This window comes from Gigantopelta aegis, chromosome 15, assembly GCF_016097555.1.
Source record: "Gigantopelta aegis isolate Gae_Host chromosome 15, Gae_host_genome, whole genome shotgun sequence".
NCBI lineage: Eukaryota > Metazoa > Mollusca > Gastropoda > Neomphalida > Peltospiridae > Gigantopelta > Gigantopelta aegis.
The window spans coordinates 29,668,299-29,684,984 of NC_054713.1; the positions used below are offsets into that span (position 1 = coordinate 29,668,299).

The 16,686-nt window shown below is 39.2% G+C and overlaps 1 protein-coding gene across 1 annotated transcript; it reads left to right on the forward strand.

Moving 5' to 3' along the window:
- Positions 1-4,371: 4,371 nt before the first annotated feature.
- LOC121390758 (2-phosphoxylose phosphatase 1-like) lies at positions 4,372-11,956 on the forward strand. The gene is made up of 3 exons (XM_041522666.1): positions 4,372-4,889; positions 6,384-6,650; positions 10,520-11,956. Exons 1-3 carry the CDS (start codon positions 4,769-4,771, stop codon positions 11,716-11,718), a joined length of 1,587 nt encoding a protein of 528 aa, XP_041378600.1. The 5' UTR covers positions 4,372-4,768; the 3' UTR covers positions 11,719-11,956.
- The last annotated feature ends 4,730 nt before the right edge of the window (positions 11,957-16,686 follow it).

Here is a 16,686-nt window from a genome sequence, read left to right on the forward strand (position 1 = left end):
GTTGTTGTTTTGTGGGAGGTTTTGGAGGGTGTGGGGTTTTTTTTATGCTGCATACCCTCACGACCCTTATTCTTAAATTGCTTTTGAGTCAGCTTTTGCAGAAATACGTCTTTGAAAATCCAAATCGCTGATTCATAATCATAATATATGTTACGCTTACTATAATTACACACATGAAGTGTGCTATAAAAACAATTATTGAGTAGATTAATCTCGACTGATGCGCGGTCGGTCTAGGATCGACCCTCGTCGGTGGGCCCATTGGGTTATTTCTTATCCCAGCCAGACGACATGTACCGATAAATGTTCACTACGCCTATTTTTAGCACACTTCTCTCCTTTCTTCTGGGAAGGGAGAAGTCACTTCTCCTACTTTTTCAATTCTAGATTCAGCCTGGGCACCGACAGCATTGTTTTTATTGCCAGCATCTATTTTCTTACACAGTATCTACCAATTCCACAAACGACTGAGCTAGAGCTCCGTATTTGAAGTACGTCATGTAGCTCATGGTGCGCGTCTCGTAGGATTGGTATGTGCTGTCCTGTCTGTGGGAAAGTGCATATAAAGATCCTTCTCTGGTAATGGAAAAATGTTGCGGGCTTCCTCTGCGACTAGTACACCAAAGGCCGTGGTATGTTCTATCCTGTATATGGGATGGTGCATATAAAAGATCCCTTGCTGCCAATCGAAACGAGTAGGCCCTAGCCCATGAAGTGGCGACAGCGGGTTTTCTCCTTCAATATCTGTGTGGTCCTTAACCATATGTCTGACGCCATATAACCGTCAATAAAATGTGTTGAGTGCGTCGTTAAATAACACATTTCCTTCCTTCTTCCTTCCTCTAAGACTACGAGACAAAAAGAGCAATTTTTTTACATCCAACAGCCGATGATTAATAAATTGTCGTTAAACAAAACCAACTCTGCGCTCTGTCTGGATGGGAAAGAATTTTATATGAGTTTGAAGTGAGTGCGTGGGGGTTACAACGTACCGTAGCGTATTCTCAAGAACGGTATTTATAATTAGAAACTAAACACACTTTCTCCGTCTTTTAATTGGTCCCTAAAATAACCCATACTTGACTATCGATGGTTTCGTCTAAACGTATGTACAAGTTAATTATATGAACCCAGGCCAGAAACTTCACGTTAAATAATACATTGGAAGTTGCTGATTTACTAGGAGGTCTAATTTTCCCACGTTCGTTAGTCACACAGCTGGTGGTCCGGCGGAAAATCACTTGAATATTTAACGAGCATTATGTTCAAACGCATCCAATGATCATAACGGGGCATGTGTTGAACCCGACGACTTCTCCACACGTAGATCTTGACGTTCAGGGCAAGGACCGCTGGGAGTCAAGTCCATAGACAAATGAAATGAAATGGTTTATTTAACGACGCACTCAACACATTTTATTTACGATTATATGGCGTCGGACATATGGTAAAGGACCACACAGATATTGAGGGAGGAAACCCGCTGTCGCCACTTCATGGGCTACTCTTTTCGATTAGCAGCAAGGGATCTTTTATATGCACCATCCTATAGCCAGGATAGCACATACCACGGCCTTTGGTGTAGGCCTACCAGTCGTGGTGCACTGGCTGGAGCGAGAAATAGCCTAACGGGCCCACTGACGGGGATCGATCCTAAACCGACTGCGCATCAAGCGGGCGCTTTACCACTGGACTACGTCTCGCCCTAGGCCCATAGAGTGGCAGAGGCGGATCTGAAGGAGAGGCATATTGGGTCCCAATACAAAATACCGTGGCTACTGTAACAACACCGCGAGAGAGCGAGAGAGAGAGAGGGGGGGGGGGGAGATAGGGAGGGAGAGGGGGAGGGAGGGAGAGGGAGAGAGATAAAGGGACAGAGAAAGAGATTGAGAGAGAGGTGGGTTGAGGGAAACGAGGGTAGAGAGACGGAGGCATACACACAAAGGCAGCGTGACAAAAAGTGTGTGTATTAAGGGTGGTAAGAGAGGGAGGATGTAATTCTCGTTACTGAACTTTTTTTCTACGACTCAAAAATAACTCAAATTCTGATAAACTTTGTATAACTCAAATTCTGATAGAGGATAAAATGATGCATGGGGGTGGTGGACACTGGTGGTGATAGATAGAAGCTGATATGCGTGGTGGCGATGAGAATTCAGGCGCGTGTGCAGTGGAGGGTTTTGAGTATCGAAGCCCCCTCTCCTACTTAAAGAAAATTTTAAATGTTAAAATTCTAAAAATTCTGGAGAGTATGATCCGACTCCCCCCTCCCCCCCAAAAAAAAAATTCTTCGCTCGCTACACCCTAGACCTCCCTCTGTGAATATCATTTCGTGCGCACGCAACTGGCATTTCTTATCTTGGTTTTATTGGTCGATAAAGAAATTAAGAAATCCGTAACAAATGAAGTATTGGATATATCTATCGAATGTTACCGATAGCGAGTATCAATATTTAATTTGTGTGTCGGTGTAAGTACCCCGCATGTACTTGCCTGCCGTGATGAATCCCAAGAGACAATTTTTCGGACGCAGTTTTTACGATCGACGTTATTGTACGATCGGTGTTAAATATTGTAAGATCGGAGTTATTGTACGATCGTCTGTACCGGGTCGCAAACGTATTGTGACAGATAAACAACTTTTATCATGCGAGTCTGCTATGTTACAAAACGGAAATTACTCGTATGTGTTGGTGTATGGATAAGTGTGCTGTTTTTAGTTTGTAAGTATAGACTTTTTTTTATTTTTAACGTCAAGTATATTTTTAAATACAAGAAAAAGAAAAGAAAAAAAAAAAAAAAAAGGAAAAAGGACCGGTTTCATAATGATATTTAGGTTTACGTACTGAATGACTGAAAACAATATATATGTTCTGTTCTTGAAAGGCAATCTGGTGACAACGAGAATCCAGGAGGAGGGTTTTGGGTGTCGAAGCCCCCCCCCCCCCCCCCCCCACGTTTCCAGCACGTTTTCTATATAAAAAACACAAATCTTGGGACAGTATCAGTGGCGGATCCAAAAAATCTATTTGAGGGTGGGGGGCAGTGACATGAGGTGGAATGCCAAGGGAACTTTTGGGGAAGTTTGGAGGGGGATCGTAAAAAAAGAAAGAAAATTAATATATAATAAAATTACAACTATCGCAAAATTTAGGGGGGGGGGGCCTGGGGCCCCCTAGATCCGTCTCTGTCTATGATCAGACTCTCCATCCCCCAGCCGAAAAACTTCGCTCGCTACAGTATAGACCTCCCTTATATATGTTCTGTTCTTGAAAGACAGTCTGTTCTGGACAGAAGAGCCGTCCAAGACGGACACCTGTGCCCATGACAGGCGTGCGCTACAACAGCTTGCTCCGAGTGTGCACATAAAACCCTCTGACCTGACCTGAAAGACAGTCTAGGATCCTAAACTATATGTCTCCATGACAGCGTGTTTGAACCTTAATTGGATATAGAAAGGTCAAACAGTATAAAAGTCAAAGTATAGTAAATATAATATCATGCATTTTCCCATTGAAGTACTCCTATTTCTTTACTACAGTACCGATCATTTCATTTCCATGTTTCTGTACACATTATGATGAGGTGCTTTGGTCATGGGATCGAATCCCCTCAGTTGACCCATGCTTTTATTGCGTTTTTCCCATCCCAACCAGTACCAAACAACTGGTAAATATAAAAGACCGTGGTATGTGCTGTTTTGTCGTGGGAAGCTTTTATAAAAGACCCCTTAAATTGCTGTTAATCAGAACATGTTGCCGGTTTCCTCTTAGACGATATGTCAGAATTACCAAATGTTGAACATCCAATAGCTGATGATGAATTACCGGCCTCGGTGGCGTAGTGGTTAGGCCATCGGTCTACAGGCTGGTAGGTACTGGGTTCGGATCCCAGTCGAGGCATGGGAGTTTTAATCGAGATACCGACTCCAAACCCTGAGTGAGTGCTCCGCAAGGCTCAATGGGTAGGTGTAAACCACTTGCACTGACCAGTGATCCATAACTGGTTCAACAAAGGCCATGGTTTGTGCTATCCTGCCTGTGGGAAGCGCAAATAAAGGATCCCTTGCTGCTAAACGGAAAGAGTAGCCCATGTAGTGGCGACAGCGGGTTTCCTCTCAAAATCTGTGTGGTCCTTAACCATATGTCTGACGCCATATAACCGTAAATAAAATGTGTTGAGTGCGTCGTTAAATAAAACATTTCTTTCTTTCTTTCTGATGATGAATTAATCATTGTGCGTTAATGGTGTCGTTAACCAAACAAACTTTTTAACTTTTGTGATTTAAACTTCAATAGAAAACTCAAGTTGTAGAGCGTTATTATCGATAGGTGAAAGTTATCACTCACAAAAATAGCGTTGTTTCCGGTTCTTAAGTTTTGTTGGACCTTGAGGAGATATGTTCGGGTTGATTTATTTAAACCTTTATGAAACATGTCGCGTTTATCACTGACCACGTGTTCACTGTTTATAAATAACTGTATTTGAACTGAAATCAATTACATTAATTAATCGTTATTAAGAATGTACCAGTTAAAAGTTTCTACCGTCACAGCACTGTCAACATTGCCAGTTTCAGTCACGTGATCGTGTCAATGCCAGCTGATCTTTGTTTATGTATACTTCAATTCACCATTGATATATAATATTCCATTATGAAATTGATACCGTCAGAAAATATATTTATTTATTTTGGCATAAGTTCGATCCGAACCCCCCTTCAATATTAAAACATTGTTTCAGCTTGAAAGATTATTAAAATGTAGCCATGCTACATTTAAAGAGAATGATCATGTCATACTGTCGAATATTTAATGGTCGATGTAACAAGCTAAAATTAATTGCCATTTTGATACTGTTTACAATATTGGTGTCTGCATCATTATTTCGTAAGTATGTGTATTAGTATTAAAGATATTACTTGCAAGCATAAGGCTATTAAGCACATTGGGCTATTTCTCGCTCCAGCCAGTGCACCAAGACTGGTATATCAAAGGCCGTGGTATGTGTTATCCTGTTTTTGGGATGATGGATATAAAAGATCCCTTGCTGCTAATCGAAAAGAGTAGCCTATGAAGTGGGGACAGCGGGTTTCCTCTCTATATCAGTGTGGGCCTTAACAATATGTCCGACGCCATATAACCATAAATAAAATGTGTTGAGTGCATCGTTAAATAAAACATTTCCTTTTACAAGCATAAACAAATATTACAAAATCAAGTGCTCGCGGTTTATCTTGATGAACATGGGGTTAGGATATAGCCCAGCAGTAAAGCGCTTGCCTGATATCATGACTGGTATTTCAAAGACCGTGGTATGTGCTATCCTGTCTGTGGAATGGTGTATATACAAGATAACTTGCTACTAATGGAAGGAAGTAAATGGTTTATTTAATGATGCACTCAACACATTTTAGTGGTAAAGCGCTCGCTTGATGCGCAGTCGGTTTAGGATCGATCCCCGTCGGTGGCCCAGTGGGCTATTTTTCATTCCAGCCAGTGCTTCACAACTGGTATAACAAAGGCCGTTGTATCTACTATCCTATCTGTGGGATAGTGCATATAAAAGATCCCTAGCTGCTACTGAAAAAGAGTAGCCCATGAAGTGGCGACATCAGGTTTCCTTTCTACATATCTGTATGGTCCTTAACCATATGTCTGACGCCATATAACCATAAATAAAATGTGTTGAGTGCGTCGTTAAATAAAACATTTCCTTCTTCCTTCAACACATTTTAATGGCCTACCATAATTGTAGGTTTTTAATTTAGTGTGTCATTGTGACGTTGACATACATGACCGTTGTAATACTGACAATTTTCAGATATGTAGAGACCGGCCTTGTTGGTGTAGTGATTAGGCCATCGGTCTACAGGCTGGTAGGTACTGGGTCCCAGTCGAGGCATGGGATTTTTAATCCAGATACCGACACCAAACCCTGAGTGAGTGCTCTGCGAGGCTCAATGGGTAGGTGTAAACCACTTGCACCGACCAGTGATCCATTCAACAAAGGCCATGGTTTGTACTATCCTGCCTGTGGGAAGTGCAAATAAAAGATCCCTTGCTGCCTGTCGTAAAAGAGTAGCCTATGTGGTGACAGTGGGTTTCCTCTAAAAAACAGTGTCAGAATGACCATATGTTTGACGTCCAATAGCCGATGATAAGATAAAAAATCAATGTGCTCTAGTGGCGTTGTTAAATAAAACAAACTTTACTTTTTAGATATGTAGAGTATCTAATTTAAACATAATTTTATTAGCGAAATACTAAATGTTGTAAGCACTTTGTATAAAATCTAACAATTAGCTAATTTGGGTATGGGCAGTGTGATCCCCGCAAACATTCCTGTCATTGTGTGACTTTCCCTTCCTTTTCTGATTACAGATATTTTCCTGAATGATGAATCTTCTGGAAGTGTGCCTCAAGTGGCCCGTATTAAATACAGACACCGATTTCAACAGGTTTCCACCCGAAACCCGGACTGGGGCGAGCATGTGGCTTCTAGAGCCTTCTCTGATCGTAGAACGGTTGTCAGGAAACATGCACCACTTGGAAACAGACTGTTACATCGAGATGTTAACGAATCTTTGTCTGTCGCTCGAATCAGGGAATATTGCAATGTGCCGTTAATGAATGCCACTGGAGAAGAAGGTATGTTGTCAACATTAGGGCCTCCACGAGTCCAAAATATTGGGATTCGAGGACTTGTCGAACTAGACCTGGACCTGAAAAAAAGAAATGTTTTATTTAACGACACACTCAACACATTTTATTTACGGTTATATGGCATAAAACATATGGTGAAGGACCACACAGATAATGAGAGAGGAAACCTGCTGTCGCCACTTCATGGGCTACTCTTTTTGATTAGCAGCAAGGGATCTTTGATATGTACCATCCCACAGAGAGAGACCCAGACCTGAGTACCCAACACTTGGTGATAATGAGACTAAGGAATATTTAAGTAAAATAGCATTATGCATCTTAATTCCAGTGCTGAATATGGATGCCAAATCATGCCATTGTATTACATTCCACAAATTCTATTAGCCCTATAATATAACCAGCTGCAAGCATATGGCAAAATGATGTAAATGTTTTATAATTAAAGAAAGAAATGTTTTATTTAACGATGCACTCAACACATTTTAATTATGGTTATATGGCGTCAGAGATATGGCCCCGTTTTATAATTAAATGAAAGTGCTCTTCCTTACAGGACTACTCGAGTCCTGTGAACAGAGTCTTGCTAGACTCGACCATGTCAGAGTACTCGAGTACTCGTGGAGACCCTGGTCAACATGTTATCAAGGATTTATATTAGTCCTTGGCTTTTGAAAAACCGTGGCAAGTGAAAAATCTCACACCTCAAAATGCTTAGGCAAGTGAAAAATCATGAAAATGCTAAGGCAGGTGAAAACCAAGCATTATTAACTTGTGAAGTAATTAGTATGTGTAAATGCAGAGACATCTGTGGCAAAAATTAAACCAATAAACCAGTAATGTTTTCTTTCTTCTAATTTTATGTTGTTTGGTTCATTAGTGTAGTCCGACTTCTTTTCCCTTTCAGAAATGGAGTTATTCGAAAACTTCAGGAGCAGTGCGCTATAGAAATATAATTATGACATACACTGATGCAGATAATTTGATTTTTTAATTTCAATATGTACTATTCAAATAATTTGATGCACACAATTATAGATACCTTTTCAGTGTTAGATGGTTTGATAGAGGTGCAGCTAAACGTGTAGGAATCAACTTGTTTTGAATTTCATGTACAGCGAACATGATTAGGATAGTTAGGATGGGGAAAACCACTGGTTCTGAGGAGGTGGTTCAATTAGAACTACTGACTGAATTAGATCCCTCATATTATTATTTTTATGTTTTAAATAACTCGTTAAATGTAGGCCTACAATTGGTTTAATTGACAGTGTTGGTTGTGGCATTGACATTCACATGGCATTTTTAATTCAACAATTATGCAACCACTCTTCCTCCCTCAACATTTTGTAACACGTCATTTGACCTACCACTACCAGTTACAAACGGCTATGACATCTATCAGGGCCGTAGCTAGGATTTTTTGTTTGTGGGGGCAAGTGAGTAGTTAATAATCTAAAACTCCTTAAACAGTTAAGAAGAGAATTTTCTTTAAGTTTCTATAATGCTTTCTGGATATTTTTTCTTGCCCCCTGCTAGCTACGGCCCTATTTATCATCAAGTCAGCGTTATGTTATTGATCTAGAACGTTCCCAATGTTGTTGATAAAAAATATACAAACTAATTTTAGACACATCATAAATGCGAAACAAGTTGTCATGTAGACCAGTGTGTGCATGCAGCCAGAGTTCCAAGAGTAAAAATAATCTGGTCAATATGCCACAGAGTACTGTGCGTCAAATCATGTTCCAGTCGCATGGTCTGTGACTTTCTAACAATCGTATTGAAACAAACAAAAATTTAACAGTCGGCTATGATCATTGCTTACTGTTACTATATTGTACACAAATATACATATATAAATAACAGATGTACATTCATTAATGTCTGGCTGAAATACAAATATTTAAATGAAGTTTTTTGGGGGTTTTTTTAAATATAAAAAAAAGAACAATAATACACATAAAAACAACTCTTTTTTTGTTGTTGTTGTAAACGAGACCTAGGCCTATTCCTACATACCTATTATCATTTCTTTTCCTTCTGTTTATTATTCTGTCTACTTTTGAATTCTCTTTGTCTAAATTTCATTTCTTTTTTAAAGAAAGTAGAAAGTTACACGCTTGCCCTTTTCGAGACCTCACGTAAGCTTTGTAGGCTAACAGTTATGAACTAATCGAGACTTCACTGATTTGCGTAGGCTACAGAAGCCACTAATTAATTCAATTCCTTTTTTTGTTTTTACAACTACAGTATTAATGAGTTAGCCTTATCAAATGTTGTGATCTGTTACCTTACAAAAGTGGACTGTTTCTGATTAATACTAAATTAAATAGGCAAAAGAGTTTTGATCGGATTGGTACGTCTTTGAAGATGTCCATTAAACCTGTGTTTTCCGATTTGTATAGCAAAGATAAGTACCGGTCATATATTAAAAGCTAGCATGGATGCTACCGTTCACGTCACCTTTTTTTATTTCTGGTATTATTAAACGGGTCTTTCTATCGGCTACATTGTAAATAATGCAAAATCAATATACAAAATTATTTTACATGCGACCAACTCCTGTATGTGCAGTGTAAACAAACGCAGTCATTTACGACAAGGCAAGGCACTTTCATCAACCTGACTTGTAAAACAACTTAAATGACTTTATAATATAATAAATTATTTAACTAAATATATTTCAATTTGCAACAATTTTCTGTCTTAAACAATCCAAAGAAAAAATGCATATTATTAGGCCTTTTGGTAGGGTACGTTGGAGCAAAAAACGACCACTCACAATACCCAAGTGATAATTTTCTTTTCTTTGGGACTACATAATTGGTCAGTTTTGTGATTTTAAATGGGAAAGCAGTGATGTCATTAAAAATAAAAATAGCAGGTGAAAATCAAATTATAGGTGGCCATTAATCAACAGAAAGTCGACAAGCATTGTTTATTGGAAGTTCGATACCCGGCGACAATTGATTCGATAGCCGGCGAAAAATCGCTGGGAGTCAGCTATTAATGACATCCCTTGAAAGTCTACTTAAAGTTAAATAAGTGTTTTACAAAATTATTTACAGTAATAAAGCAAGACGGCTGATAAAATCCATTACCAATTTGGGGGTGGTAGGTTATCCCATAATACCCTGTGTATTGTTTTGTGTCTAGACACCTTGACTGGTGACCTTCCAATTATACACCTGCCGATCAGGAACCAGAGGTACAGGCCAGTAACAAAAGGACGAATTAACTAAGAAAATGCTCTGATAATCATTTATGTGAGTGAGTTAATGTATGGACAAAACATAATACAGTTATTTGAACACTTTGACAATGGTGGTTTATTTTGTATTGAAAAATGATATATACTTATTGCTGGCTTACTGGGATGGATATTATTACAGAACATTGTGTTTGTTTCTTCAGTTCTAAGACTAATTACTGACGTGACATGGTAAGTATTATGTAACCCCCGGCTTGCCAGAGACTATATGTCAAATTTCCAAATGTTTGACTTCCAATAGCTGATGATTAATAAATCAGTGTGCTCTAGTGGTGTTGTTAAACAAAACAAACTTTAAGTAAGTGAATGGTTTTTACTTTTAGATACTTCAGATATTTTACTCAAGACGAGACCACTTTTAATTGTTTCGGATTTAATTTTAAAATTTCGGAATATGATTTTCATTTCTTTTTAAAATTTTTGTTTTTGTTTAGTAGCCTGCCGGACTTACAGCATGGGTGAAACTGGTTGGCCTGTTTAGGAATCTGGTAGTCCTGGCACGAGATTTTTCCAACCCTGATTGAGGTGTTGATAAACAAACATTCCTTTCCTTTCCTAATATATTTTGTGTTCTTTTTCACAGGAGAGGCTCCCCCTGGTTACAGGCTGGTTAACGTACAGGTAATGATCCGCCATGGTACTCGTTCCCCGATGTACAGCTTCACGAACCATCACAATCCTCAACTGAGCTGCAAGTTCGACAACGCTGCCAAGAGTAACAATCTGATCAGGTCTTTCATTGGAGCGATGAAGACCAATGAAAGGAGGCAGAACCCAAACAGTCCATTTTTTCGCTGGTTGCTCTATCCTCAGCGCAAACTGTGCGGCCCCTCAGAGCTGATGCCTTCAGGATCGATGCAGCACGTGCTGAACGGGTTTCACTTCCATGAGAAATACGTCAGGAAATGGAGACTCTTTGGAGAGTCTTTTCGTGGTGAACAGGTTCATGTTGTGAGCACTCTCTATTCCAGGACATATCAAAGTTCCATTGCCTTCTTATACAGCTTTCTTCCACGATTTTATCTCAACGAGCTGAACATAGAACAGACTTCAAACCTGTTCTGTGACGAGAGGTTTGTCCACTCATCCTGCAGTTGCCCTGCGTTACACAGACTGAAGGAAACTGTCAATGTAGAGTCTCTACAATTCAACAGAAACAACACCAGACTCTTCAGACTGCAGAAGTATATCGGTAATGTGTTTGGACTGAAGCCACAGCAACTTCCCACAATGTGGGCCATGATGGATGTGTTTATGGGTTATGCCTGTAACAAGGTTAAACCGTTGCCATGCAACAGTAACAGGAAGTGCATTCAGCCTTGGGTCATAGCAGAGTTGTGGGATTTGTTGGACGGTTATGGCGTGAAGTTAAATAATTTAAAGTCGTATCAGCGCTACTCACAAGTGACGATGCATCCTTTTTTAGCGAAGGTACTTGAACAAATGAATTTGAGCATAAAAAATAGAACAAAGGTCAAGTTTTCCTTATTTTCAGGCCATGATACGACCATAACTCCATTGGCAGTTACTCTTGGAATTCATGATGGAAAATGGCCGCACCTTGCAAGCCGAATTGTATTCGAGTTGTACTCTCAAGTTGGCCAGAAAGACCGCCATTATGTTAAGGTGCTGTACAATGGAAGGAACATTACACCAGACGCGAGCTTTTGTCAAGGACACGTCATCAATGGAATGTGTAAACTGAAATATTTCACTAGGTTTGTGAGAGAAGAAATTCTCCAAGGAAAAACATACGCTCATATTTGTCACACAAACATGTAATTATTTTAGTCCCCTACCAGTCCAACAGGAGGGGATTATAGGTTTCATCTGTCTGTCTGTCTGTCTGTCTGTTCTAGTGCTGTTCCAATGATCAATGCTAATCGAAAATTCATTGGTGGGGCGGGACGTAGCCCAGTGGGAAAACGCTCGCTTGATGCGCGGTCGGTCTAGGATCAATCCCCATCGGTGGGCCTATTGGACTATTTCTCGCTCTAGCCAGTGCACCACGACTGGTGTATCAAAGGCCGTGGTATGTGCTATCCTGTCTGTGGGATGGTGTATATAAAAGATCCCTTGCTACTAACGGGAAATACGTAGTGGGTTTCATCTCTATGACTGTGTCAAAATGACCATATGTTTGACATCCAGTAGCCGATGATTAATAAATCAGTGTGCTCTAGTGGTGTCGTTAAACAAAACAAACTACGTGATGATCAGTTATAAAAAGTCCATAATCGGTTTGTATGGGAAAATGTTAACTGTAAATGTACATGTAGTTTATATAATGGAAACAATGTAAATATGTTAGATTTGGGCTTTGTTTTCATGAAGGAGATGGGATTTAGCTTAGTCGGTGGAATGCTCGTTTGAGGTGCTTGCATCGCAGGATTGAACCACCACTGGATCCATTCAACTGATTGGGGTTTTTTTATCATTCCAACCAGTGCACCACAACTGATCAAAGGCCCTGGTATGTGCTTTCCTGTCTGTGGGGAAGTACATATAAAAGATGACGTCTTACCAAATGTTTGACATCCAATAGCTGATGATTAATTAATCAATGTTCTCTAGTAGTGGTGTTAAACAAACTTTAACTGTAACTTTCTACAGGCCCGTACTTAATGTTGTTCAGTATAAGTGTGTTCCAAAGTTAAAAGTTAGTTTTATTTAACAATATCACTAGATCACATTGATTAGTTAATCATCGGCCACCAAGGCCGGTCTTATGTTCATATAATTCTAACTGATTGTATAATTGAAATCCGATAGGTTGGTGGAAAGTGATAACCGATGATGAATGAAATGCCAACAGAAAGAGAAAGAAAGAAATGTTTTATTTAACGACGCACTCGACACATTTTATTTACGGTTATATGGCGTCAGACATATGGTTAATGACCATACAGATATTGAGAGAGGAAACCTGCTGTCGCCACTTTACGGGCTGCTCTTGTCAATAAGCAGCAAGGGATCTTTTATATGCACCATCCAACAGACAGGGTAGTACGTACCACGGCCTTTGATATACCAGTTGAGGTTCACTGGCTGGAACGAGAAATAGCCCAATGGGCCCACTGACGGGGATTGATCCTAGACTGATCTCGCATCGAGGGAGGGCTTTACCCCTGGGCTACGTCTCTCCCCAAAATGTCAGCTGATTTCCAACACTAGTGACTGGTGTTGAGTGCTCTCGTATAGTTTTTCGGACTATTTTTTGGCAATGCCTCAAGATATGGAGCAGGAATTGTGTGTATAGCTATAATTGTAGTTATAGGTGTCAAGCTTGATTTTCATGGCAATTAATCCATTTTTGAGTTCTATCCCCGAAAGGGGACATGTATTGCTTTAGCAGTACTCTCAGAATGCTTGTTAAAAAAAAAAAAATCCAGCATTACAGCTGGAAAAGTAACCTAAAATTATAGGCCTATTTTCTTATCCTAAAAAGTGCCCCTCGACTGGTACATCAAAGGTCATGGTATACTGTATCCTAATTTCTAGTGTTGCTTTTTGTAGCTTAGGTTACGAGAAGTGATTTTGTTAAATCTGGGAAAGTAACCTAAAATTGATGGTACAACAGAGACTGTGGTATGTACTGTCCTATCTATGGGCAGGTGCAAAATATCCATAGGCGTACAGGCTCCCATTTTTGTAGAGGGGCAGGCTGGCTTTTGCATTAGCATTACTGCCAGTTACATAGGGCTGCAAACGAATTATTACAAATTTGTACATAATTATTACAAATTTGTACATGGATTACAACGAATTATTACAAATTTGTATATGGATTACAACTAATTTTGAGGGAAAATACTTGGTAAAAAGGTCTTAGGTTAGCACATATATAAAAGATCCCTTCCTGCTAATCGGAAAATGTACCCGGTTTCCTCTCTAAGACTGTCAAAATAACCAAATGTGTGACATCCAATAGCCAATGATTAAAGACTCAGCACATATATAAAAGATCCCTTCCTGCTAATCGGAAAATGTACCCGGTTTCCTCTCTAAGACTGTCAAAATAACCAAATGTGTGACATCCAATAGCCAATGATTAAAGACTCAATGTGCTTTAGTGGTGACGTTAAAAAAAAAAAACTTCAGTTGGGTACATATTTGTTCTGGTTATACGCTATGTACCCATTTGAGTACACATTTTTTGTTTTACCAAGCCTAAAAATTGCATCACATTTTAAAATCTACAATTATGCATATATACAGTTGAAAAGGTATAAGTGCTTTAAGGTTTTAAGATTCAAGACAACAATAGCCTCCAAATTAAGCTATATTACAGAAAGCAGGCCCGTGGGAACGGTGTGTGAAGGGTGTATGAATGTGCGCGTGTGTGTGTGTTTGTGTAATGTATAAGCTATGCAAGCACATTGCTGTGATAGAGGTATAATATATATTAGGACAAAAAAGTACATGTTTTGAGCGCCTAGTGTGTGGTAAAGGGAACTCGGGTCCCTGGTTCCTACGGACGTGATAAGGGAGCACTTCAACTTTCCAACAGTCGATTTTCACTTTACGTCGAGCAATATTCCTTCTGCTTCAGCTTTGTGTGTTCACATATAAAAACATGATATATTTTAGGGCATGTTTATTGTTACATACGATAACGTAGCGCTGACATCGACACGGTCTTCTGTAACCGAGACGTAGGCGAAAGTTTCCGTTACAATACCGTAACTAGTTTATTGTATGCTGATTTCAGACGATGCCATTATCATTTTGGCACAGTAGTAGTTATATCGGAATTCTGACATTCGAATACAACTTTTAATTTTTTTTATAGTAGACTCGTAGATGCTATTTCCCGACATATGATGCCGTTGTTGTCTAAATTGATGTATTATGTTTTACCATATCCTGGTCGTGTACATACTTTTGTTCTTTTGGATGAAAATAAGGATATTGAGAATAATTTTTGTAATAAAAATACGATGGTTTTTAGTGATAATTTTTTCTGGAATTGGCAATATGAAAGTTTGCTTTTAAAACACATCATCAGGCGCGTGTGCAGAGCACAGACGTCGGAAGATCCCGGCAATAGTGTTATTTATATACAGTGAAATCGGTTTAAACCGGACCCTGAACAAATCTGAATTCTGTCAAAACTGGCCAAATTTCATAAATTCTAAAATACTACCCTCTAAACACCGGAACCTGTCTAAATAGGATATATGTTAGGTCCGAATCTAATTAAAATTAACTCCACTATTATATGTGGATCTAACAGCAACCTGTTGGGAGTTCATGTCCACTTGACCTTTCATTCGACCAATCAAAACCTTACTTGCAAAATCATGCCAGTGATTTGAAAGGAATTTGAAAACATTCGGGAAATGATTCGGGTGAATTACAAAGTATGCCGGAAACTAATTTCAATATAAAATTTTATATAAAATTCGTTTCAAGACGAAAAAAAAAAAACCGTGATGGTATAGCCATAAAATCTGTTTATACTAGTATACAATCCAGAATTTATTACTGCACTTTCCCCCGGGTTTTTTAAATATTGAAATAGACCAACAAGTTCGCCTATTGCATAAATAGTCTCGCCCGATATTTTTAGAATTTGTATGCTCCCGAATAACGCTATAAACGGCGAAGTGTAATTGGTCGATATTTGAATTGTTATTTATAGATGAAATGTCACCTGAACATGCGAGTCCACGCAATGCTGTTAGATCTACCAGGGTAGACCCAGTAGAGCTAATTTTAATCAGATTGGTTAGGTCCCTGACGTGATCCAGTTTAGACAGGTTTCACTGTATATATACACTGCAATTTAGAATGTAATCAACTGGTCGTATTTTTTTAGCAACAAGGATGAGTATGAGCTGCATTCTTGTGAACTAATAATTCAAATCCATATTTAGATGCCTTTCGGGGGGGGGGGGGTAAACGCATACTCCAGCCCCTCCAGCTTTAGAGGTGGGGGTGGGGGGGTGGGGGGGTGATGGCAGTACATCCTCCCTCCTTGCTTCCGGCGGTTATTTAGCGGAGAGGGGTCGACCTCTCCCTGCTCAAAGGGATATTTATTGTTTTCATTGAATTTCGAAATTCCAACCATTGCACCACAACTGGTCAAAGGCCGCGGTATGTGATTTCCTGTCTGTGGGAAGGTGCATATATAAGATACCTGGCTGCCAGTGGAAAAATGTAGCGGGTTTCCTCTGATGACTATGTGTCAGAATTATCAAATGTTTGACATCCAATAGCCGATGATTAGTTAATCACTGTGCTCTTGTGGCTAAACAAACATTTCTGAATATCTATAACAAACTATAAAGATAGCCGCTGTGTGGTTATTTAAAACACACATCTCTGAATATCTATAACAAACTATCAAGATTGCCGCTGTGTGGCTATTTAAGACAGACATCTCTGAATATCTATAACAAACTATCAAGATTGCCGCTGTGTGGCTATTTAAAACAGACATATCTGAATATCAATAACAAACTATCAAGATTGCCGCTGTGTGGTTATTTAAAACAAACATTTCTGAATATCTATAACAAACTATAAAAATTGCCGCTGTGTGGCTATTTAAATAAAACATTTCTAAATATCTATAACAAATTATCAAGATTGCCGCTGTGTGGCTATTTAAATCAAACATTTCTGAATATCTATAAAACATTTCTGAATATCTATAACAAACTATCAAGATTGCCGCTGTGTGGCTATTTAAAACAAACATTTCTGAATATCTGTAACAAACTATCAAGATTGCCGCTGTGGCTA